Source organism: Salvelinus sp. IW2-2015, linkage group LG13 (assembly GCF_002910315.2).
Source record: "Salvelinus sp. IW2-2015 linkage group LG13, ASM291031v2, whole genome shotgun sequence".
NCBI classification, from domain to species: domain Eukaryota; kingdom Metazoa; phylum Chordata; class Actinopteri; order Salmoniformes; family Salmonidae; genus Salvelinus; species Salvelinus sp. IW2-2015.
Genome location: NC_036853.1, coordinates 16,253,638 through 16,279,298, shown reverse-complemented (window position 1 = coordinate 16,279,298; position 25,661 = coordinate 16,253,638). Strand labels below are relative to the sequence as shown.

Below are 25,661 nucleotides of genomic sequence, written 5' to 3'. Positions count from 1 at the left end.
ATTTTCTCTTTATTTGGAAAAAGACGCCGAACAAACACTACAAAAACAAACCGTGAAGCTAAAGGCTATGTGCCCTAAACAAAAGTCAACTTCCCACAAAGACAGGTGGAAAAAAGGGCTACCTAAGTATGGTTCTCAATCAGAGACAACGATAGACAGCTGCCTCTGATTGAGAACCACACCCGGCCAAACACAAAGAAATAGAAAACATAGAAATACAAATCATAGAACATAGAATACCCACTCCAACTCACGCCCTGACCAAACCAAAATAGAGACATAGAAAGTATCTCTAAGGTCAGGGTGTGACACAAAGATTATTTCTTCAACAAGCAGGGCGCACAGGACATTCTCCGAACACCCGACAAGGCCAACATCCCAGTTATTTGCAAGAGGAAGAGACACAGGTACAGAGGACACAGAGCGAGGTGCCTCGTAACGATCTGCAGAAGGCGAGTGGGAAAGCTGACGTTACCGTCAATATTACTCGCCAACGTGCAATCATTGGACAATAAATTAGACGAGGTACGATCACAAATATCCTACCAATGGGGCATCAAAAACTGTAATATCTTATGTTTCACGGAATCGTGGCTGAATGATGACATGGATATTCAGCTAGTGGGATATACACTGCACTGGCAAGATAGAACAGCACACTCCGGTAAGACGAGGGGGGGCTGTCTGTGCATATTTGTAAACAACAGCTGGTGCACAAAATCTAAGGAAGTCTCTAGATTTTACTCGCCTGAAGTAGAGTATCTTGTGATAAAATGCAGACCACACTATTTGCCTAGAGAGTTTTCAGCTATACTTTTCGTGGCTGTTCCTTTACCACCACAGACGGACCCTGGCACTAAGGCCGCACTCAGTCAGCTGTATAAGGAAATAAGTAAACAGGAAACTGCTCACCCAGAGGCGGCGCTCCTAGTGGCCGGAGACTTTAATGCAGGGAAACTTACATCAGTTCTAGCTAATTTCTATCAACATGTTAAATGTGCAACCAGAGGGGAAAAAATTATATATTTTTTAATTTTACTAGGCAAGTCAGTTAAGAACAAATTCTTATTTTCAATGACGGCCTAGGAACAGTGGGTTAACTGCCTTGTTCAGGGGCAGAATGACATATTTTTACCTTGTCAGCATGGGGATTCGATCTTGTAACTTTCCGGTTACTAGTCCAACGCTCTAACCACTAGGCTACCTGCCGCCCCTGTACTCCACACCTGTACTCCACACACAGAGACGTGTACAAAGCTCTCCCTCGCTCTCCATTTGGTAAATCCGACCACAATTCTATCCTCCTGATTCCTGCTTACAAGCAAAAATTAAGCAAGGCAGCACCGTGCTCGGTCTATAAAAAAGTGGTCAGATGAAGCAGATGCTAAACTACAGGACTGTTTTGCTACATTTAACATTTACATTTAAGTCATTTAGCAGACGCTCTTATCCAGAGCGACTTACAAATTGGTGCATTCACCTATGATGTCCAGTGGACAAACCACTTTACAATAGTGCATCTAACTCTTTTAAGGGGGGGGGGGTTAGAAGGATTACTTTATCCTACCTAGGTATTCCTTAAAGAGGTGGGTTTCAGGTGTCTCCGGAAGGTGGTGATTGACTCCGCTGACCTGGCGTCGTGAGGGAGTTTGTTCCACCATTGGGGTGCCAGAGCAGCGAACAGTTTTGACTGGGCTGAGCGGGAAACTACTTCCTCAAGAGGTAGGGGAGCGAGCAAGCCAGGGTGGATGAACGCAGTGCCTTGTTTGGGTGTAGGGCCTGATCAGAGCCTGAAGGTACGGAGGTGCCGTTTCCCTCACAGCTCCGTAGGCAAGCACCATGGTCTTGTAGCGGATGCGAGCTTCAACTGGAAGCCAGTGGAGAGAAGCGGAGGACGGTGACGTGAGAGAACTTGGGAAGGTTTGAACACCAGACGGGCTGCGGCGTTCTGGATGAGTTGAGGTTTAATGGCACAGGCAGGGAGCCAGCCAACAGCGAGTTGCAGTAATCCAGACGGGAGATGACAAGTGCCTGGATTAGGACCTGCGCCGCTTCCTGTGTGAGCAGGGTCGTACTCTGCGAATGTTGTAGAGCATGAACCTACAGGAAGGGTCACCGCCTTGATGTTAGTTGAGAACGACAGGGTGTTGTCCAGGTCACGCCAGGTTCTTAGCACTCTGGGAGGAGGACACATGGAGTTGTCAACCGTGATGGCGAGATCATGGAACGGGCAGTCCTTCCCCGGAGGAAGAGCAGCTCTGTCTTGCCGAGTTCAGCCTGAGGTGGTGTCCGTCATCCACACTGATATGTCTGCCAGACATGCAGAATGCGATTCGCCACCTGGTTATCAGAAGGGGAAAGGAGAAGATTAATTGTGTGTCGTCTGCATAGCAATGATAGGAGAGACCATGTGAGGATATGACAGAGCCAGATGACTTGGTGTATAGCGAGAATAGGAGAGGGCCTAGAACAGAGCCCTGGGGGACACCAGTGGTAGGAGCACGTGGTGCGGGACAGATTCTCGCCCACGCCACCTGGTAGGACGACCACGCAATCCAAGCGTGGGCCGCGCCGGAGATGCCCAACTCGGAGAGGGTGGAGAGGAGGATCTGATGGTTCACAGTATCAAAGGCAGCCGATAGGTCTAGAAGGATGAGAGCAGAGGAGAGGAGTTAGCTTTAGCAGTGCGGAGCGCCTCCGTGACACAGAGAAGAGCAGCAGTTGAATGACTGTCTTGAAACCTGACTGATTTGGATCAAGAAGGTCATTCTGAGAGAGATAGCAGGAGAGCTGGCCAAGGACGGCACGTTCAAGGTTTTGGAGAGAAAAGAAAGAAGGGATACTGGTCTGTAGTTGTTGACATCGGGGGATCGAGTGTAGGTTTTTTCAGAAGGGGTGCAACTCTCGCCTCTTGAAGACGAAGGGACGTAGCACGCGGTCAAGGATGAGTTGATGAGCGAGGTGAGGTAAGGGAGAAGGTCTCCGGAAATGGTCTGGAAGGAGAGAGGGGATAGGGTCAAGCGGGCAGGTTGTTGGGCGGCCGGCCGTCACAAGACGCGAGATTTCATCTGGAGAGAGAGGGGAGAAGAGGTCAAGCACAGGTAGGGCAGTGTGAGCAAAACCACGGTGTCGTTTGACTTAGCAAACGGATCGGATGTGTCGACCTTCTTTTCAAATGGTTGACGAAGTCATCCGCAGCGAGGGAGGAGGGGGGGGGGGGGAGAGGATTCAGGAGGAGGAGAAGGTGGCAAAGAGCTTCCTAGGGTTAGAGGCAGATGCTTGGAATTTAGAGTGGTAGAAAGTGGCTTTAGCAGCAGAGACAGAAGAGGAGAATGTAGAGAGGAGGGAGTGAAAGGATGCCAGGTCCGCAGGGAGGCGAGTTTCCTCCATTTCCGCTCGGCTGCCCGGAGCCCGGTTCTGTGCTCGCAATGAGTCGTCGAGCCACGGAGCAGGAGGGGAGGACCGAGCCGCGCTGGAGGATAGAGGGGCATAGAGAGTCAAGGGATGCAGAAAGGAGGAGAGGAGGGTTGAGGGGCAGAATCAGGAGATAGGTTGGAGAAGGTTTGAGCAGAGGGAAGAGATGATAGGATGGAAGAGGAGAGAGTAGCGGGGAGAGAGAGCGAAGTTGGACGGCGCGATACCATCCGAGTGGGGGCAGTGTGGGAAGTGTTGGATGAGAGCGAGAGGGAGAAGGATACAAGGTAGTGGTCGGAGACTTGGAGGGAGTTGCAATGAGATTAGTGAAGAACAGCATCTAGTAAAGATGAGGTCAAGCGTATTGCCTGCCTTGTGAGTAGGGGGGGAAGGTGAGAGGGTGAGGTCAAAAGAGGAGAGGAGTGGAAAGAAGGAGCAGAGAGGATGAGTCAAAGGTAGACGTGGGGAGGTTAAAGTCACCCAGAACTGTGAGAGGTGAGCCATCCTCAGGAAAGGACTTATCAAGGCGTCAAGCTCATTGATGAACTCTCCAAGGGAACCTGGAGGGCGAAAATGATAAGGATGTTAAGCTTGAAAGGGCTGGTAACTTGACAGCATGGAATTCAAAAGGGACGATAGACAGATGGGTCAGGGGAGAAAGAGAGAATGTCCACTTGGGAGAGATGACACCACACACACACGCTGACCAGAAGCTCTCTGCTACCACAGACTGGAACATTTCCGGATTCTTCCGATGGCATTGAGGAGTACACCACATCAGTCACTGGCTTTATCAATAAGTGCATCGAGGACGTTGTCCCCACATTGACTGTACGTACATACCCCAACCAGAAGCCATGGATTACAGGCAACATTCCACTGAGCTAAAGGGTAGAGCTGACCCTTTCAAGGTGCGGACTCTACCCGGAAGCTTATAAGAAATCCTGCTATGCCCTCCGACGAACCATCACACAGGCAAAGCGTCAATACAGGGCTAAGATTGAATCATACTACACAGGCTCCGACTCTCTCTTATGTGGCAGGGCTTGCAAACTATTACAGACTACAAAGGGAAGCACAGCCGCGAGCTGCCCAGTGACACGAGCGTACCAGATGAGCTAAATCACTTCTATGGTCGCTTCGAGCAAGCAATAATGAGGCATGCGTAGGAGCATCAGCTGTTCCAGGCAACTGTGTGATCACGCTCTCCTTGGCCGACGTGAGTAAGACCTTAAAACAGGTCAACATTCACAAGGCTGCGGGGCCAGACGGATTACCAGGACGTGTGCTCTGGGCATGTGCTGACCAAATGGCAGGTGTCTTCACTGACATTTTTAACATGTCCCTGATTGAGTCTGTAATACCAACATGTTTCAAGCAGACCACCATAGTCCCTGTGCCMAAGAACACKAAGGYAACCTGCCTAAATGACTACAGACCCGTAGCACTCAYGTCCGTAGCCATGAAGTRCTTTGAAAGGCTGGTAATGGCTCACATCAACAACATTATCACAGAAACCCTAGACCCACTCCAATTTGCATACTGCCCAAACAGATCCACAGATGATGCAATCTCTATTACACTCCACACTGCCCTTTCCCACCTGGACAAAGGAACACCTATGTGAGAATGCTATTCATTGACTACAGCTCAGCGTTCAACACCATAGTAACCTCAAAGCTCATCACTAAGCTTAGGATCCTGGGACTAAACACCTCCCTCTGCAACTGGATCCTGGACTTCCTGACGGGCCGCCCCCAGGTGGTGAGGGTAGGTAGAAACACACCTGCCACGCTGATCCTCAACACTGGAGCCCCTCGGGGGGGTGTGCTCAGTCCCCTCCTGTACTCCCTGTTCACCCACGACTGCATGGCCAGGCACGACTCCAACACCATCATTAATTTTGTATTCGACACAACAGTGGTAGGCCTGATCACCGACAACGACGAGACAGCCTATAGGGAGGAGGTCAGAGACCTGGCCGGGTGGTGCCAGAATAACAACCTATCTCTCAGCGTAACCAAGACTAAGGAGATGATTGTGGACTACAGGAAAAGAAGGACCAAGCACGCCCTCATTCTCATCGACAGGGCTGTAGTGGAGCAGGTTGAGAGCTTCAGGTTCCTTGGTGTYCACATCACCAACAAACTAGAGAGGGCAAGGAAAAGCTTATTCCCCCTCAGGAAACTAAAAAGATGTGGCATGGGTCCTGAGATCCTCAAAAGGTTCTACAGCTGCAACATCAAGAGCATCCTGACTGGTTGCATCACTGCCTGGTACGGTAATTGCTCGGCCTCTGACTGCAAGGCACWACAGAGGATAGTGCGTACGGCCCAGTATATCACTGGGGCTAAACTGCCTGCCATCCAGGACCTCTACACCAGGCGGTGTCAGAGGAAGGYCCTAAAAATTGTCAAAGACCCCAGCCACCCTAGTCATAGACTGTTCTCTCTAGTACCGCATGGCAAGCGGTACCGGAGTGCCAAGTCTAGGACAAAAAGGCAGTTTTTACCCCCAAGCCATAAGAGTCCTGAATAGGTAATCAAATGGCTACCTTGATTATTTGCATTGTGTGCCCCCCCAACAACTTTTYTACGCTACTGCTACTCTCTGTTTATCATATATGCATAGTTACTTTAASCATATCTACATGTACAGTACATACTACCTCAATCAGCCCGACTAACCGGTGCCTGTATATAGCCTCGCTACTGTTATAGCCTCGCTACTGTTATTTTTCACTGTCTTTTTACTGTTGTTTTTATTTCCTTACTTACATATTGTCCACCTAATACCTTTTTTGCACTGTTGGTTAGAGCCTGTAAGTAAGCATTTCACTGTAAGGTCTACTACACCTGTTGTATTCGGCACACGTGACAAATAAACTTTGATTTGATTTGATGTGCTCAGAGGTTTATAAAAATGGAGAATCACGATTATATGACACCACCACCTATCAGAAGAGAAGCCTTAGGGGATGAGGGATATCCAGGGAACATACAGTATCACCACAATACCTTCGTTCTCATTACAACTTAGAACTAGTTTGTTCGAGAAATTGTGTAGTGCTGTATGTAAACATAAAGGCCATGTTGCAAGTCAAATTTGCCAATATAAGTAGAATATACACCCCTTGTTGGAGGAAATTAAATTAAATTTAAAAAAATTCATCGGGCTGATAAAGAAAGAAATGTGTGAAGAACGTACGCTAGTAAGCAATGCCCCCTCAAGTGCATGAGATTTTGCCTGTGATGTTCGTTCAGGTGAAGACCCAGAGCTGACTGGGGACGACATCTGTGAAGACACCGGTTCTACAAGAAAGTAGCTTWTACTCCTTGGCCTGAAGTCCTAGAATAAAACTAAAAAGGATCTGCTTCTTGTATAYGTGTACATTATTTTTGTTAGTAAAAGGCATGAACTTGTTAACTGGTTTTCTAATTTATTCATCCTACTTTACTTGCAACTGGCAAGCTGTATCAGATGCGAATGGTAAACAWATAGCTATATTTGCTAAGCTATCCATCTAATTGTTGATAAAAAATACCATTATCTATCTAGCTAGCTAGATTGAAACTGTTGGGGGAAAGTTAGCTAACGTTACCTAACCCCCACCATTAGTCTGAGTTCACCACCTTAGCTAGCTAAGTGGACTGTAGCTAGGTTTCTAGAAAATAACAACTATATATTTGCTAGCTACGGTATAATACTGACTATTGTGAACACTTTTTATCAAACTACTTCGTTCCCCTGCTCGTTTATTGATGCACTGGTGACTGAAAAAATGGCAAGAAAAATGCCTCTCTAGATTTCACTGCAAGTAGGCTGTTTTGGTATAATATGGCTGAATAGGCTTGTTCAAATKTACATTAGTGTTTCATTAGTTAACTAAGTTACTGATTGACTAGGCTAATTCTTATTCATGTTTTTGGTGTTGTTGCATTTCCAATGAAGAGAGCGTTAGATCACTAGAAAGTAACATGCAGTCAGACCAGGGCCCGTATTCACATAGCATCACAGAGTCGAAGTACTGATTTTAGGATCAGATTGGCCTTTTATATCACAATGAAGGATTACATTGACAAGGGGGAGCTGGTCCTAGATCACTATTCCTACCCGGAAGATGCTTTGTGAATACGGGCCGGGGGAGAAAGCTGTTGCTCAAAAAATCATAAGCTCTGTGTATTTGTCTGTTTGTCTGTTTAAATTGAAGTTATCACAGAAGTTAGTTCAAATTTGAAAACCAACATGACAAACATGCTATGAAAAAGTTATTGTTTTGGAATCTTACAATAAAAAAGGAACCTTTGGTGTTATAGAGCAGCCAAAGTGCATCGTTAGACATTTTGTTTGCCCTTCCGCTAAACATAGAATCAGGATTTTTAGGCAAAGTTTTTTAAGAGCCACGTTACTAACGAAGACACTTGGAAACACCTTGGCTACTAAATATACATAGTAAGAAGGTTCTAACAATGATCTTAACAGTGTGAAGGCTCTGGGAAACGAGGCCCAGATTATTCCATCAGTAGGCTAAAAGCAGAGACTGAGGGCAACTTTTAAGGGGACTCTAGAGCAGTGGAACAGACTGTCTCATGTTTTCAGAACCCGGCCTTGATGGGATTCCTGCCTCATTAAACCACTAACAACTGGAAAACACAAGGCTGGCTGGACAGCGCTGCTTACATCCATAATCTCCTCAGCAGCCGTAATGGCCTTTGTTTTTATTTAAAAGATTATTGTGGCTGGAAAGTGTATTACATGAAAGGACACGATTGGCATGGCCAGACTACCGCATGTGGGGCCCCGGGGCACAAACCTTTTTTTGGAAATCATATATCTTACTATATTTCAACACATTTTGCCATGGTGCAGAGAGAAAAAATAGCTGTTTATTAGCTCATCTCATGCTTTTTTTTCACATTTTTCCATTAGGCAGAGAGAAAATGTGCAGTTTAAAACGTAATTTCCTGCTATTCTATTTTTCCCCACATGAGACTGAGAGAACATTTTGCAGTTTTGAAGCGAATTCCCTGCAATTCTACACATTTCACTATCATATACTATCTGGGAGCCCGTTCGGTAATCCGGCCCTGAAGGTTGGGCTATATTTCTGCAGTTTGTACATCAGTGTCAACAATGTGAGCTGTGATCRTCTCTGATGTTAAAATACTTTAGCAGGTATGCAGGGGGCACTATYATCTCACAAGTGCACTTCTCCACGTGCCACCTGAATGGGTATTATATAACTGTCTTAGACATTGAATTAATGCATTTATTTTATTACTGTATCAATATACTGTATTTCATGGTATTCAAAATGCCACGGTTTCGAGTGTTTGAGAAAGATACGAAGCAGTCATGAATTATGATAGTGACATTTTATATTGAGCAGTGAATAATTCTCTATGAAATCTATATTGAAATAGATATTTTGTATTACCAAGGCAGCAGTTATGTGAAGCTTTACAGATACATCTCTCTGGATCTGCAGGATCTAGCTTCTAATCGTACATTATTCTGCTTCTAAAAGGTGAGTGTGCAATTGATAATGTAATAACGCCATTTACGAGAAGAAACAACAAAGCTCTTCAACACCTCATTTTATTGTCCCAACATTCAAAAGTACAAATAATTCAAACACAACAGTTTATGAGAAAAAAAAAACATTTACAGCAAGATTTTTTATTTTGTTTCCAGTTTCAGAAATTACCTAAACTAGCAAGGATAACATGAAGTCATTCATCGCAGTAATTGGATTAAGAATACTAAGAATAACAGCAATAATAATAATAATAACAATAATCAATAATCGATAATTGATAAGTGATAGCATAAGTAAAAGAGACCAGTAAGGCCCTGTGAACTTTTTTCTTATTTTTTTGTCTTTAAAGATAGTTAATAGATTTTCAGATAGTAAACAAACACATTTCAGGAGAAAATAAAAAATGACAAGAGCCTTGTTCCTCTCTTAACCTTCCCTCCTACACTACTGGCTGTTGATTTCCTATTGGCAGGCTGCCACTATAAGGCGCTACAGGGGATGGTGTGAGCCATAGGGGTTGGACATAGACCGAGGTGACACAGCCCCATGTTTCAAACACCCTTACAAACACACACACACACACACACACACACACACAAACGTTTTCACAAACACACACACACACAAACGTTTTCACAAACACACTCACACACATGAACACACAGACGCACAAGTGGGTCTAGACAGAACACAGGCACACATCATAAGAGTTCAAAAGACATAGGAAATATGTTCACACATCAGAACGACATTCTACTGGGGTTGTTGCATAATTCAAGCTCCCAACAGCTCTGGAGCATGAAAAGGGGTCCGTTGGTGTTCTGAGGTCAGAACCGTATAGTGGTTGGATGATGTCAGATGGGCTGCCTAAGACGTGGTTATGAGAGAGTATGTATATGCATGTCAAAGTGTTTATAATGTCCCTACAACTCATGTTTTCTGGCTCAACAAAATCCAATTCAGTACTTCTGGAACCATTCCCTACCATTACCTTTCAAAATATATATAATATTATAGTATATAAAATATAGAATGGGTACAATCCATGAAATACCTTCAGTCTTTTAAAATTGCAACAACTGCCATAAGTACAGTTAGTGTGCAATGTTCAAGATCTCTTTAAAGAGATGTTCTTATGTAACTTTCAAACATGATGATTCTCTAAAAATAACTTTGACTCTAAGGTGAGTTGACTGATTACTCAAGTGCAATGAATGACCCTCAAATACAATGGACATTTATTTGCTCATCAAATTCATGTGCCCGAGTCTCCAAAATTGGATGTTATAAAATGTTTGAAAACCGAAAACTATGCTTCAGACCCACATTTTTGCATAAAGTTTCATCACAAAGCGGTAGTGTGGAGGGAGGGTGCGGAGTGGCTTTAAAACGACACAAACTTATCACAGGTTATATTGAACCAGAACAACTGTTATAACATTCTATTAAGACTAAACTGTATTGAAAAAGATTTAAAGATTTTGTTTAACAAGACAAGAAAAAAGCAATAGCAAATTTAACTATCAACTAGGTTATGCATAGCGAGTAACTGTTTCTAGTAATAAGGGAAGAGCGTCACCAACCCTCTTGACATTTTTTTTAGTTTTCAACTTTTGGATTTTTTATATTGTAATTTTGATATATCGGTACAAAGCACAAACGTACTAAAAGTTCTCAGTGCAGTGGACTAACGGAAGAGCCTCTCCCCTAGTCGCTTGGTTCCCTTTTGCTCAGAAACGTCCTCCCTCCCTGTACCAGAATCACGTAAATACACAGACTGAACAAATAAATACCAAAATAAATAAATAATGWATATAAATAAATAAATAGTTGAAGCAATGAAACAATCAATAAATAATGAATAAATACGTTATTTTATAAGCTTTTGTTCAATTTCTTTTGCCGCGGTAGTTAACAAAAATGTAATCCAAAAGGTTTTTTTCCCACAAGCGACATGACAACATATTAAACAGGATTCCTCACRAGTKTTCTAAATAACTGAACCATCACTTCATAAAGTTGTCATATAAAAAAGACAAGCTAAAACAAAAAACAGTGACAACTCATATAGATATAGATTTTGTAAAACAAATGTAGACTATATATTATCTATTTGTACACAACAAATAAAGACACCGTTGTAATAGATCCTTTGAGGAAACAAATATCTAGACTAACAGAACTAGCTAATTATTATAGAATTTTGACAATGCTTCACACTCAGCAAGTAACCTAAAAGTCAGCAAGCCAAAGAAAACTCTTTAAGTGATTCTTACATGGCCCAAAGTCCGTCATCTGGTTTTTCAGCAAGGAATAATCTAACCAGATGGGGGCCAACAATAAAAATAAAAAAGAACAGCAGCTCAATTCAATGTCAGCATCAAAGTATTTTTTTCCTCTAAACAACACATAGAACAACAAACTTGGATATTTAAGATACGTGAATCATGTAATATAGCACCTACTGTTGATCGCTAAAGGACGTTCTTTTCAAATTCCACAAAATGATAGCAAAGAAATCAATAGATAATGTAGGTTTTCTAAATGGATAGATGTGTATGTAGTCATTACTGATATCCCATAGACTGACAAAAAGAAAACAAGTGGACAATTCTTCTTGCTTTGGGCTCTGGACTGTGAGGGTGGTTAGGCCTTGAAAGACCTCTTTCCCTTCCCTTTTGGGTATCGCTGTTGAATAATTACGCACTATGAAAAATTACGAAGATCACCTGCCTCAATTTGCATCCCTTGACAAAACCTTCCATCTACAAAATCATCGCCAATCAATTTCTCCTAAAAACAAACAACCTTTGATCCTAAAAAGTACCACTGCAGAACGAACAAGACAAGGTGGCGCACATCCCTCCCCCCACCCTCTAATTAGCCAGTCAAAATATTTTTCTATTTTTTCAAATCCAGATTCTTGTAAAAATTCTTCAATAATTCTTATTTTAATTATCATATTATAAAAATAGATTTTCTTCTCTTTATTTTTTATTTTTCTGAATGCATTTTCAAGCAAAGAGATTTTCTCTTTGGCAATAGTGTTTTTTAAATCACTTAACGTGTCACCAGGAAAGCTAACCCATCCCCTCCCTCTCCCGATCTCCCAAACCCCAGTGAGGAAAGACATGTTTTGTTTGCAATACAAAACATTTTTTTTTAAATAATTTTTTTCTGCATCAGAGAAAACAGGATTGTGTAATCCCTTAGAATTTATAGGGGTTTTTAATATACACAAAAAATGAATGAATGGTCACCAATTTAAAAAAGAGCCCCCTCCCTTCTTCTGTCAGGGAGGCATAATTCTAACGACAGTGGATCCGGATTTAAAAAAGAAAGAAATCCTGAATCAAGACCAAGAAAGTTCAATCTAAAAAGGATATTCTCTTCTTTCAAATAAGGGGACTGGTTTTGCTACTGTTTACATAGAAGAGAAAATCATTTAACAATCACAAGAACAGAAAGGATATACAACAGGAATCCTGTATTATCACAGGGATTCCCAAATCATGGATATTTTTATCTTTCATTTTGTAATACTTAGGCAACATTGGCTTATAGGTCCAAAGCTATATTATAAGCCGTTTCTAGTTCTTTTTTGTTTGTTTGTTTGCTGTGTTCCTTCTGGAGAGTTGCTGTGTTGGGCGACTGTAAGGTGGTAGTGGTAGTGGTGACAGGGGATTTGGAGTGAGGAAGGGTTCAGGACTTGTGGGTCTTGTTGGTCTTGAACGAGACTTGCAAGACGCGGTCTCCCAACCGGTACCCGTTGAGACTGGCGATGGCCATGGCTGCCTCATCGTAGTTCGTCATGGTGACGAAGCCGAAGCCCTTGCACTTGTTGGTGTTGAAGTCGCGGATGACCTTGACATTGTTGACCGCTCCGAAGGGCCCGAACAGCTGCCACAGGACGCTCTCATCAGAGTCTGGAGACAGGTTGTAGACAAAGATGCACCAGCCAGTGCCTGTGTGGCCAGGGATGTTCATGCCCACCAGGCTAGTCATGCTGTCAATGGTGATGGGAGAAAACCTGCACCACAAGATAGACAGGGAGAGAGATAGGGAGGGAGATAAAGAGCACAATGTTAAGTGAAACAAATGTCAAATTGAGAGAAATAGGAAACCCACTGCGTGTGCATGGATTTACAAGCTCTGAGCTTGTAGGACAAGCCATTTCCCTATACACTCAAGTTCCCCTCCAAGTGTCCAAAGTGAAACCAAACTCTGCAATCCCAAGCATCTACTGTATTGGTTTTAAGTCTTTATAACTAGCTCCAACCAGCGCTCAGTACATACAGTACCAACCAAACAGCTCTAGCATTCCTATCCATCCAACATGTATTATTACCAGTGCTACTCAGTGCACAATGCACTGTGGGTATGTCTGTCTGTGTACAGTATCCTCCTGCTAGACTATCTCCCCTCTATCGCTCCTCGCTATTGACTGAGCGGCTTCTTCTCAAGGCTGACTGCTCTGCGGGGGCCTGCTGGGAAATGTCTCCAGCAGCAGCATACGAGGGAGGGAGGCACAAGGGAAGCTTTACTCCTTCTGTCTCCCCGAGTGCCTCTATTGGGAACTAAATTGCAGGAACTTGCTGAATTAAAACATTTTTAAATTCATCAGATATTGAGTATGCAACCAAGTAAATCTGCTCTTATTCGCCCTGTAATCTTCTCCCTTTTTGCAATACAGAGATTTGAATGCTCAGTTGACTTCACTTACTGCCTTTCTGCTTAAAGGAAATTGCCACTTTAAATAAAAGGTAAATTGGATAAAAGGTTCATTTCTTATGCCACCTCTGTAGGAATGACTATAAGCATTATTGGGTATGCTTTAATTGAGATTTCCGCTTTACTGCAGCTGTCTCAGAGAAGCCTCCTCCTTATTCAGGAAGGAGAAAACTAAATGGAAAATGGAAGCCCTTTACAGCCCAGTACCAGTAGCAATACGAACAAAGTGTATTCCATCCACCAACACTGCAGTCATATGTTTTGGGGTGGATGAGGATGACAGTGATCATAGTCTTGTATCGGCAAGAATCAGTACTACATGAGCTTTAACATCTTTGCCATCACAATATTCTGTTTGGTTATTGTTTGTGTCTCATTACAGTCACTCTATCTACTGGGCTCCTGAGTGGCGCAGCGGTCTAAGGCACTGCATCTCAGTGCTTGAAGTTTCACTACAGACACTACAAACCCCTAGTTCAATTCCAGGCTGTATCACAACTGGCTGTGATTGGGAGTCCCATAGGGTGGTGCACAATTGGCCCAGTGTTGTCTGGGTTTGGCCGGTGTAGGCCGTCATTGTCTTGTAAATAAGAATTTGTTCTTAACTGCCTAGTTAAATACATGTAAAATAATATATATATATTTTAAATCCATCACCCTGTGTCAAATGAATATTTTTAACAGCAAGTCTTCCCTTCAGTAGAGGTCTTAACTTCTCTAGGGTAGGGGGCAGCATTCGGAATTTTGGATGAAAAGCATGCCCAAATTAAACTGCCAGCTACTCATCCCCAGAAGATAAGATATGCATATTATTAGTATATTTGGATAGAAAACACTCTGAAGTTTCTAAAACTGTTTGAATCATGTCTGTGAGTATATAATAACTTATTTAGCAGGCGAAACCCCGAGGACAAACCATTCAGATTTTTTTTTKGAGGTCACTCTCTTTTCAATGGATTTTYATTGGGAATCCAGATTTCTAAGGGAGCTTCTTGCAGTTCCTACCGCTTCCACTGGATGTCAACAGTCTTTAGAAATTGGTTGAGGTTATTCCTTTGTGTAATGAAGAAGTGGCAAAACCCAGTAACAGCTCCTGGAGTTCCCCGTGTATTCTTGTTCATAAGCCTGACGGTACGTCCCGCTTATGTACGGACTATCGTCGCGTAAATGCAGTTACAAAGTCTGATTATCTTCCTCTACCTCACTTAGATGACTGCATTGATAGAATTGGCTCTGCTGCTTACGTTAGTAAGTTAGATTTGCTAAAAKGTTATTGGCAGGTGCCTCTGACCTCTCGAGCTTCTGACATCTCGGCTTTCGTTACGCCTGATAACTTCGTACAATACACTGTGATAACCTTTGGAATGTGTAATACACCTGCTACTTTTCAGCTCCTAGTTAACATTGTGTTTGCGGATGTGTCAAATTCTACTGCTTACCTTGACGATGTTGTGATTCATTCGTCTACTTGGTCTGATCATCTCGCCACCTTAAAAAGTGTGTTTCAGCGGTTGGTGAATGCTTCTTTAACCCTCAATTTGGCCAAGTGTGAGTTTGGGAAAGCTACTGTGACTTACTTAGGGAAGCAGGTGGGATGAGGTAAAGTGCGCCCAGTAAGTGGCAAACTGGAAGCAATTGTTGCTTTTCCTGCACCCACGACTCGCCGCCAGTTGAGCAGATTCCTGGGGATGGTAGGGTACTATCGTACGTTCTGTAAGAATTTTTCGGCGGTAGTAGCTCCCGTTACATCTCTGCTTAGTCCCAAAGTACCACCAAAGTGGTCCCAGGACTGTAACTATGCTTTTGAGTCTGCCAAAGCGCTACTTTGCTTGCTGACCCCAACTTTGACAAACCTAAGTTGGACGTAGATGCTAGTATAYTGGGGGTGGGTGTGGTTCTCTTGCAGGAAGATGAAGAGGGAATGGATCGGCCCGTCAGTTTCTTCTCCCGTAAGTTCAACTCGTGTCAGTCAAGGTACTCCACTATTGAACAAGAGACGCTGGCTTTATTGGTAGCCTTACAGTTCTTTGAGGTATATGTGGGCTCCAGTCCCTTGCCTGTACTGGTCTTCATGGACCGTAATCCTTTGGTGTTTTTGAAGCAAATGTACAATCAGAACCACCGACTTATGCGGTGGGCTCTGATTGTACAAGGATACAATGTAAAGATTCATTATGTGAAGGGTTCGGCGAATGTGGTTGCTGACGCTCTATCACGGTTTTAGTAAATGGGGATGCGTGTTGGGTTTTGTTATTGCAAACTGTAAGTTTGCAGGTTTTGGGGTGGGCGTGTTACGTTCCCCAGTTTCTGTGTTGTTGTGGGTTTGTATGTGTATGTATTTCAGGAAATGGCTTCCTGGATTCCCCCAAGCAGCTGATTGGTCGGCCCCATTGCAGATTGGAGCTGACCCCGCCCTCTCGTCAGGGGATACAGCTGTCTGCAATTACAGACTCCTTCTCCAGCTGTATAAAAGCCAGTGTTTTTGCTCAGAGAGAGCTTCTTGGTATGTCCTGTGTTGGTTGTTGCTCAGATAGAGCTTCTTGGATGTCCTGTGTTGGTTGTTGCTCAGAGACAGGTTTTGTTAAGTATTTTGTAGCCGCTACTTCTGAGGTATGTGGGTGTCAATAGGATGCAGTGTTTTTGATTATTGAAATTGTATTATTCTGTTTCATTTGTTCCCGGGGGGAAGGGAGTGCTTAGGCAAGAGGCCTGCGGGCATGTATATACCCGTAGTGTGTACTCTGTCTATGCACACTAGGTAAGACCTGGGCAGACCATCCCCTGTATTTTGGTTAGTGCGCCAGGTGGTGCTAGTTAGGTAAGTTGTGGGTAGGTAGGAGATGGGGCTCTAGCTTTTACTTTCTTTGCTTTGGTTCCATCCAGACCCTTTTTCCCMAAATTACCGTGTGAAGGAATAAATTCCCTGTTAACGGTAAAATTCTCTCTCAGTCATCCTTACCCGCGCCTACAGTCACATACCTCTTTCACTCCACGGGGAGTTGAGTGTAGCAGGGTGTTGTGTTTCCTCCTCCAAGAGGTGTGCGTAACACTGAGCAACAGGAAATGCACACGGCTCCATACAACGGCCAAAGAAAGAGACCACGTCCCCACTGCCTGCTGATGTACGCCAGCGCCATCCTGATGTCCAACCTTACCAACACATGTTGTCCCTCCAACATCGGAAGGAAATGCCTCAGCAATAGCAAAACAGTCAGTAGCTCTTGGTAATTGATATGCAGCGCCCTTTGCGCTGTTGACCAAATCCCGCTTTCCAAGTAGCCCACACACAGCCCTCCCCATCCCAGTAAGGATGCGTTTGTCATGTTCACCCTGCGGGACACTACCCAGCCCATGAGAACCCCCTGCAAACARTAGTCACAATGTCCTTAGGCACGACGGGAATAACTTGAGAAACCGATGTGGCGAGATGTGTCCAGATGCGTAGCAATCCCCCAGTTCTGAAACAGACACATAAACAGAAGTCCCAGAGGCACCAAAGCTATCACAGAGGCCATCAGACCCAATAACCACAGACACAAGCGAAAAGGCACAGAGTGCACCAGCTGAAACTGTGCCAGACAGAGCCGGAATGCGATCCTCTTCTGTTGGGACAAAAACTTCTTGTTATCCACTATGAACCCCAGAGACTGAATAAAGGGAAACCAGTGTGGCAGTGTGGAGCTCCACCTATTCCCTCTACTCCACTATGATCAGCCAATCGTCCAGATAGGCCAATACTCTGATCCCCTGGCACCACAAGGGCTCAGAGTATTGGTGCGGGGTGATAGGGAGAGCACGAAAGGCAGGACCAGAAACTTTTAGGCTACACCCCAGAAACCTACTTCCGGCGCCGACCGAGATGGCCGCCTCGCTTCGCGTTCCTTGGAAAATATGCAGTATTTTGTTTTTTTATGTGTTATTCCTTACATTGGTACGGGCCAGGGTTAATCTTAGGTTTCATTACATACAGTCGGGAGGAACTACTGAATATAAGAGCAATGCAACTCACACCGTTACAACCAGGAATACGACTTTCCCGAAACGGATCCAGTGTTTGCCTTCCACCAATACAATGGATCTGATCCCGCCGGACCCTATGCGACGCCGTAAAAGGGGCAAACGTAGCGGTCTCCTGGTCAGGCTTCGAGAGCGGGCCAAGCGCTCCACTCCCTAGCATACTACTCGCAATGTTATTCTCTTGACAATAAGGTTGATGAAATCCGAGCAAGGTTACATTCCAGAGAGACATCAGAGATTGTAACGTCTCTGCTTCACGGAAACATGGCTAACTCAAGAGACGCTAACGGAGTCGGTGCAGCCAGCTGGTTTCTCCACGCATCGCGCCGACAGAAACATACATCTTTCTGGTAAGAAGAGGGCGGGGGGTATGCCTTATGATTAACGAGACGTGGTGTGATCATAACAACATACAGGAACTCAAGTCATTCTGTTCACCCGATCTAGAATTCCTCACAATCAAATGTCGACCGCATTATCTACCAAAGGAATTTTTTCGATTATAATCACAGCCGTATATATTCCCCCAAGCAGACACATCGATGGCCCTGAACGAACTTTATCGGACTCTTTGTAAACTGGAAACCACACACCCTGAGGCTGCATTCATCGTAGCTGGGGATTTTACAAGGCCAATCTGAAAACAAACTCCCTAAATTCTATCAGCATATCGATTGTGCTACAGGGCTGGTAAAAACCTTGGATCATTGTTATACTAACTTCCGCGACGCATATAAGGCCCTCCCCGCGCCCTCTTTCGGAAAAGCTGACCACGACTCCATTTTGTTGCTTCCAGCCTACAAACAGAAACTAAAACAACAAGCTCCCGCGCTCAGGTCTGTTCAACGCTGGTCCGACCAATCTGATTCCACGCTTCAAGACTGCTTCGATCACGCGGATTGGAATATGTTCCGCATTGCGTCCAACAACAACATTGACGAATACGCTGATTCGGTGAGCGAGTTCATTAGAAAGTGCATTGACGATGTCGTACCCACAGCAACGATTAAAACATTCCAAACCAGAAACCGTGGATTGACGGAGCATCTCGCGTGAAACTGAAAGGCGCGCACTGCTTTTAACCAGGGCAAGGTGACCGGAACATGACCGAATACAAACAGTGTAGCTATCTCTCCGCAAGGCAATCAAACTAGCTAAGTCCCAGTATAGAGACAAAGTAGAGTCGCAATTCAACAGCTCAGACACAAGAGGTATGTGGCAGGGTCTACAGTCAATCACTGGATTACAAAAAGAAAACCAGCCCCGTCGCGGACCAGGATGTCTTGCTCCAGACAGGCTAAATAACTTTTTGCACGCTTTGAGGACAATTCAGTGCCACTGACACGGCCCGCTCCAAACCTGCGGGCTCTCCTTCACTACAGCCGAGGTGAGTAAAACATTTAAACGTGTTAACCCTCGCAAGGCTGCAGGCCCAGACGGCATTCCCAGCCGCGTCCTCAGAGCATGCGCAGACCAGCTGGCTGGTGTGTTTACGGACATATTCAATCAATCCTTATCCCAGTCTGCTGTCCCCACATGCTTCAAGAGGGCGACCATTGTTTCCTGTTCCCAAGAAAGCTAAGGTAACTGAGCTAAACGACTACCGCCCCGTAGCACTCACTTCCGTCATCATGAAGTGCTTTGAGAGACTTAGTCAAGGACCATATCACTCCACCCTACCGGACACCCTAGCCCCACTCCAATTTGCTTACCGACCCAATAGGTCCACAGACGACGCAATCGCAACCACACTGCACCTGCCCTAACCCATCTGGACAAGAGGAATACCTATGTGAGAATACTGTTCATCGACTAGCTAGCATTTAACACATAGTCACTCCCAATCGTCATCAAGCTCGAGACCCTGGTCTCGACCCCGCCCTGTGCAACTGGGTCCTGGACTTCCTGACGGGCCGCCCCCAGGTGGTGAGTGTAGGTAACAACATCTCCACCCCGCTGATCCTCAACACTGGGGCCCACAAGGGTGCGTTCTGAGCCCTCTCCTGTACTCCTGTTCACCCACGACTGCGTGGCCATGCACGCCTCCAACTCAATCATCAAGTTTGCGGATGACACTACAGTGGTAGGCTTGATTACCAACAACGACGAGACGGCCTACAGGGAGGAGGTGAGGGCCTCGGAGTGTGGTGTCAGGAAATAACCTCACACTCAACGTCAACAAAACAAAAGGAGATGATTGTGGACTTCAGAAACAGCAGAGGGAGCACCCCCTATCCACATCGACGGGACAGTAGTGGAGAAGGTGGAAAGTTTTAAGTTCCTCGGTGTACCATCACGGACAAACTGAATTGGTCCACCACACACAGACAGCGTTGTGAAGAAGGCGCAGCAGCGCCTCTTCAACCACAGGAGGATGAAGAAATTTGGCTTGTCACCAAAAAGCACTCACAAACTTCTACAGATGCACAATCGAGAGCATCCTGTCGGGCTGTATCACCGCCTGGTACGCAACTGCTCCGCCCACAACCGTAAGGCTCTCCAGAGGGTAGTGAGGTCTGCACAACGCATCACCGGGGGCAAACTACCTGCCCTCCAGGACACCTACACCACCCGATGTCACAGGAAGGCCATAAAGATCATCAAGGACAACAACCACCCAAGCCACTGCCTATTCACCCCGCTATCATCCAGAAGGCGAGGTCAGTACAGGTGCATCAAAGCAGGGACCGAGAGACTGAAAAACAGCTTCTATCCAAGGCCATCAGACTGTTAAACAGCCACCACTAACATTTAGCGGCCGCTGCCAACATACTGACTCAACTCCAGCCCACTTTAATAATGGAAATTGATAGAAATTATGTAAAAATGTACCACTAGCCACTTTAAACAATGCCACTTAATATAATGTTTACATACCCTACATTACTCATCTCATATGTATATGTATAACTGTACTCTATATCATCTACTGCATCTTGCCATCTTTATGTAATACATGTATCACAGCCACTTTAAACTATGCCACTTTATGTTTACATACCCTACATTACTCATCTCATATGTATATGTATATACTGTACTCTATATCATCTACTGCATCTTGCCATCTTTATGTAATACATGTATCACTAGCCACTTTAAACTATGCCACTTTGTTACATACCCTACATTACTCATCTCATATGTATATACTGTACTCTATACATCTACTGCATCTGCCTATGCCGTTCTGTACCATCACTCATTCATATATCTTTATGTACATATTCTTTATCGCTTTACACTTGTGTGTATAAGGTAGTAGTTGTGGAATTGTTAGGTTAGATTACTTGTTGGTTATTACTGCATTGTCGGAACTAGAAGCACAAGCATTTCGCTACACCCGCATTAACATCTGCTAACCATGTGTATGTGACAAATAAAATTTGATTTGATTTGAAATGAAACATCAGAAATGTTCTGTGGAGAGGATGTATAGCCACATGAAAATACACACCCTTCAGATCTATGGACGTGAACCAATCGCAGGGACGCTCCGACTGCGAATGGTGAGCATTTTAAACCTTGTCCAGGATGTGACGCCATGTTCCATTGCTCTTAGGAACTAAAAAGTACCGGTGTACCAACCACTCTGTACTTCTGACACAGGGACCACCCGAAAACACTAGAACTTTGAGGACCATTGACGTAATGATGCCACAGAAAAGGAGGAGGATGCAAAGCATTGTGACCACAGTCAAAGACCGGCTGCCCACACTCAGCCTGGTACACTTTGTCCAGCTGATCCGCTGAGAACTGGCGCTGTTAATTCGGAAGCACGTGCTAGGATTTGCCCCCTTGTTAGCCTCTGGAGCTAAGTAACTTGCCAGCTTTCAATCCATCGGTGGTGTTCAAACGAGCCCCGCCTCCTCAAACCCTCTACATTCCTTAACTTCTCTGCGCTACAGATCCCTTTTACGGGATCACTTTCCTAAACCACCGCTAGAATTGCAGGGCGCCAAATGCAAAAATATTACAAAAAATATTTATAATCATGCAATCACAAGTGAAATATACCAAACACACTTTAGCTTGTTGTTAATCCACCTATTGTGTCAGATTTTGAAAATATATTTTACAGCGAAAGAAATCCAAGCTTTTGTGAGTGTAGCTTTCAATGCTACAACAGCTAGCCCCAAATTAGCATGGTCACGAAAGTCAGAAAAGCAATAAAATGAATCGCTTACCTTAGATAATCTTCGGATGTTTGCACTCACGAGACTCCCAGTTACACAATAAATGTTCTTTTGTTCGATAAATATTATTTTATAACAAAAAAACGCCATTTGGGTTGCACGTTATGTTGAGAACTACAGCCTTGTTCCGGTCCTGAAAGGAAGATGAAAATTTCCCAAACGTATCAGATTTAAAAAATATTACGAAAAATATTTAGAATAATGCAATCACAAGTGAAATATACCAAAACACAGCTTAGCTTGTTGTTAATCCACCTATCGTGTCAGATTTTGAAAATATACTTTACAGCGAAAGAAATCCAAGCTTTTGTGAGTGTAGCTTTCAATGCTACAACAGCTAGCCTTATATTAGCTTGGTTAGCTTGGTCACGAAAGTCAGAAAAGCAATAAAATTAATCGCTTACCTTTGATAATCTTCGGATGTTTCCACTCACGAGACTCCCAGTTACACAACAAATGTTCTTTTTGTTCAATAAATATTACTTTTATCACACATAATGGGTTGCGCATTATGTTGCGAAAACCAAAGCCGTGTTCCGTTCGACAAATTCCAAAAAGTATCTGTAATGGTCGTAGAAACATATCAAATGTTTTTTTATAATCAACCCTCAGGTTGTTTTTAACAAACATAATCGATAATATTACAACCGGACCATAACCTATTCATTCAGAGACGAAAGGATAATGGGGAGCCCCTTTCTCACGCGCAGGAAACATTCAGAGGACACCTGACTACTTATGAAACATCTCGCTCATTTTTCAAAATAAAGGCCTGAAACTATGTCTAAAGCCTGGTCACAGCCTGAGGAAGCCATTGGAAAAGGAATCTGGTTGATACCCCTTTAAATGGAAGAAAGACGGTCAAGGAAACACAGTTAAAAAATATATATATATAACTTCTGGGTTATATTTTCTCAGGTTTTGTTATACTCACAGACAATATTTTGACAGTTTTGGAAACTTTGGAGTGTTTTCTATCCTAATCTGTAAATTATATACATATTCTACGATCTGGGCCAGAGAAAATGTCCGTTTACCTTGGGAACGTAAAAACAAATCAAAAGAAATCTGACCCCTAGCGCCAAGACGTTAACTCACCATAACTTGGTAGCACCAGTCTGGCTGAATGAGGGGAATCCCAGGTCGCCTTTAGCTCATCGGCAAAATCTTTAAACAGGGTTAAGCAACACTTCACCGCTGCAGGGAAGGGAAATAAACACCTCCCCCCAAACCTGGAGGAACTCCAGGAGATGGCAAATCCACCCCCAGGTGATCTGCCGCTCTACGACACATCTACATCAAAGGTGCATTAACCACCAATGGTTCACTCTCCCCGCAAAAAGCCCCGGACTGATATCATCCGATTTACACTCTGAAAACCGTCCAGAGCCAACCAGGGATAGTATATCATCCCCGGAATCCGGAATCTGACCACTGCCAGAGAAGCCGGAATGAGCCTAACTTGGCTTGAATGTCACCCCAGTAAACTCAGACCACCACTGCTACTCTCTCCTGACCTCAGACAACCACATTCCAGAGATCGCTTTACCAGAAGACCCTTCGCCAGCAGCCCCAATTTTTCTCACAAAGYCTGCTCGACGGCCAATGGAAGTTGAACCCAGCCGGAGACAATAGTCACATGAACTGATCYGAGCCAAAGCCTCCTGAGCGTGTTTCCACCCCAGGCAAACAGGACAGCACTCGTGCGTATCTTTAATTTTCATTGTGAAACCACATGCCCTACGGAAAGATCAGAGGTCCAAACTCGGATGGTTAGCCTTTTTGAACATACTCTTACCAACGGCCATCTTACTCAAGCAAGGAAGCACTGGCTACACAAGCACAGCAGAAATTCGTGTTTTTTTAGCAAACACAAATCCCAACCAAGCAAGGAAGGAAGCATTAGCTACACAAGCAGAGCAGAAAGTAGTCCGCTTTTAGCAAACAGAAAAACCAATACCAAGACTCAAGACTTGCAAAATCTAGTGGGACGAGTACTCTCTCCCCACTAACAGACACCTAAGTCAGAGCCGAATCTCGTAGTCTTCATGTGCTTGAAAAGTTTGTAAATTGCGTGACACGTTCTTCCTTCAAGCGAGCTGAAGAGGAAAGAATTGAGGAWATGAATGCGAGCCCTGGTATTATAGCCAGGAAGGTGGGGTTTCYATGGGTGGGCTCAGCATCCATTGGCCCGTTGGATGTAATTTCTGTTTTCTTCAGGTGAATTTGATTGATCGTTGATTCCCCATAGTATGTTATACCGAGTGACAGACTGAAAGGGAACTTCTAGTCACTTCAAGGCCTTTTTTAACACATTCAATTCTGATTTCTTTGTCTGGGAGAAATAACACCTTCATGGTCATTTGGATGTTAATGCAGGTGTGTGTGAGAGACAAGCAGGCTGGCTAACAGAGCCACAGAGGAGACTACAGTAGTGTCTACCAGGGCAAATACAAACACACTGTTGTTCTTCTATAGAGGAGTTGCATAGCAACAAGGAGGCTGACCTGCAGTGATCCCACCCTCCCCTAGCTCCCACCTCCACCTTGTACTGCTCACTTCTAAAATACACTGACTACTACTACTACCCTTGTTCATTAATCACCACTTCAAACCATGTGCTAAGCAGGCAAGAGGCTATTCTCAAGGCATGGCTTGTTGGATTTCTGTATTCCAAACACTACCGCTTTGACAGTTTGTACATATTCAATAGTTTTTGCCTTGGTGCTGTGTTGTTGAACCAGCAGGCACTACAGCATATTAGTAAATATTATAAATGTTTTCTCTTATTTTTGTGGTAATTTTCTTGGTCAGATCATTTGCATCCCCCTTCAACTGAATTAATTGTTTCCTGCCCCCGTATAAATAGTGCTGCGTCGCCTAGGAATGCTAGACAGACGAGTTGCTGCCTGGGACATTGACGGAGAGCTAGGTGTTAAAGATTTCCCATGCATCATTCTGTCACTGTGTTATAGTTGAGCCTTTGCTCCCTGATTCTGCTGAGCAGAAATGAATGCTTATCACTATTATGGAAACCGAGGAATTCAGGGGATTGGCCCTCATCACAGAACAAGCCTTTTAATCAATCCATTTAAAAATGGAAAAAATAAAATGCTTATTTTTTTCATGCTACATCTGGGATCACAGCCTTTTCAAAGGAACTCACTGATTACTGTAACATGCAACAAAATGTCATCAGCTGATATCATGTCTCAGAGCCGCTTCACTTTATGTAACATCAACAGTAGCAAAAGCAAAAGATATGAGCAAAAGGAGATGATCAGAAGTCGAACTGGCTTCAGTGAGACAGCGTTTCCTGCAGGGATCCAGGTGTCTCCAGCCTCGCCCCCTACTGAACCCTCACCCCTTAACCCCAACACCCATCACTACTTGCGCCTGATGTTATAACCCATTATAATACTAATACATACATTATTACAAAAATGGTGGCAAAATCCTATTGAATTGGGTGGTTTGATACTGTGAATCCGATTCACAGCTTTAAAATTAGGTGATTCTAAACTGAGCTTGATCCCAATGTAACATATAGATCTGGACAGAGGTTAGGCTAGAGTACCTGAATCCGGTAGAAAACAACACCTGAAAACAAGAGCTACACACAAGAGAACAGAAATATACACAAACTATCCAAAGCATCGAAACGTAAAAGTCAGCAGTAATCATACAAAGCAAATTGAACATTAGAAAACAAAATACCATTGTTTTCCTTTTGGACTAGTGGTTGGTGGATTCAAATTAAACAA

General features: G+C 44.1%; 1 protein-coding gene across 10 annotated transcripts in view; it reads right to left on the bottom strand.

Moving 5' to 3' along the window:
- Positions 1-8,998: 8,998 nt before the first annotated feature.
- LOC111972198 (ELAV-like protein 4) overlaps positions 8,999-25,661 on the bottom strand; it is a 93,239-nt gene continuing 76,576 nt past the window's right edge. For all 10 annotated transcript variants that reach the window (XM_023999103.2, XM_070446154.1, XM_070446155.1 and 7 more), the window contains one exon: positions 8,999-12,983. In XM_023999103.2, coding sequence (XP_023854871.1) covers positions 12,656-12,983 — 328 coding nt within the window. In that variant the 3' untranslated portion in view covers positions 8,999-12,655. The remainder of the gene's footprint in view (positions 12,984-25,661) is intronic.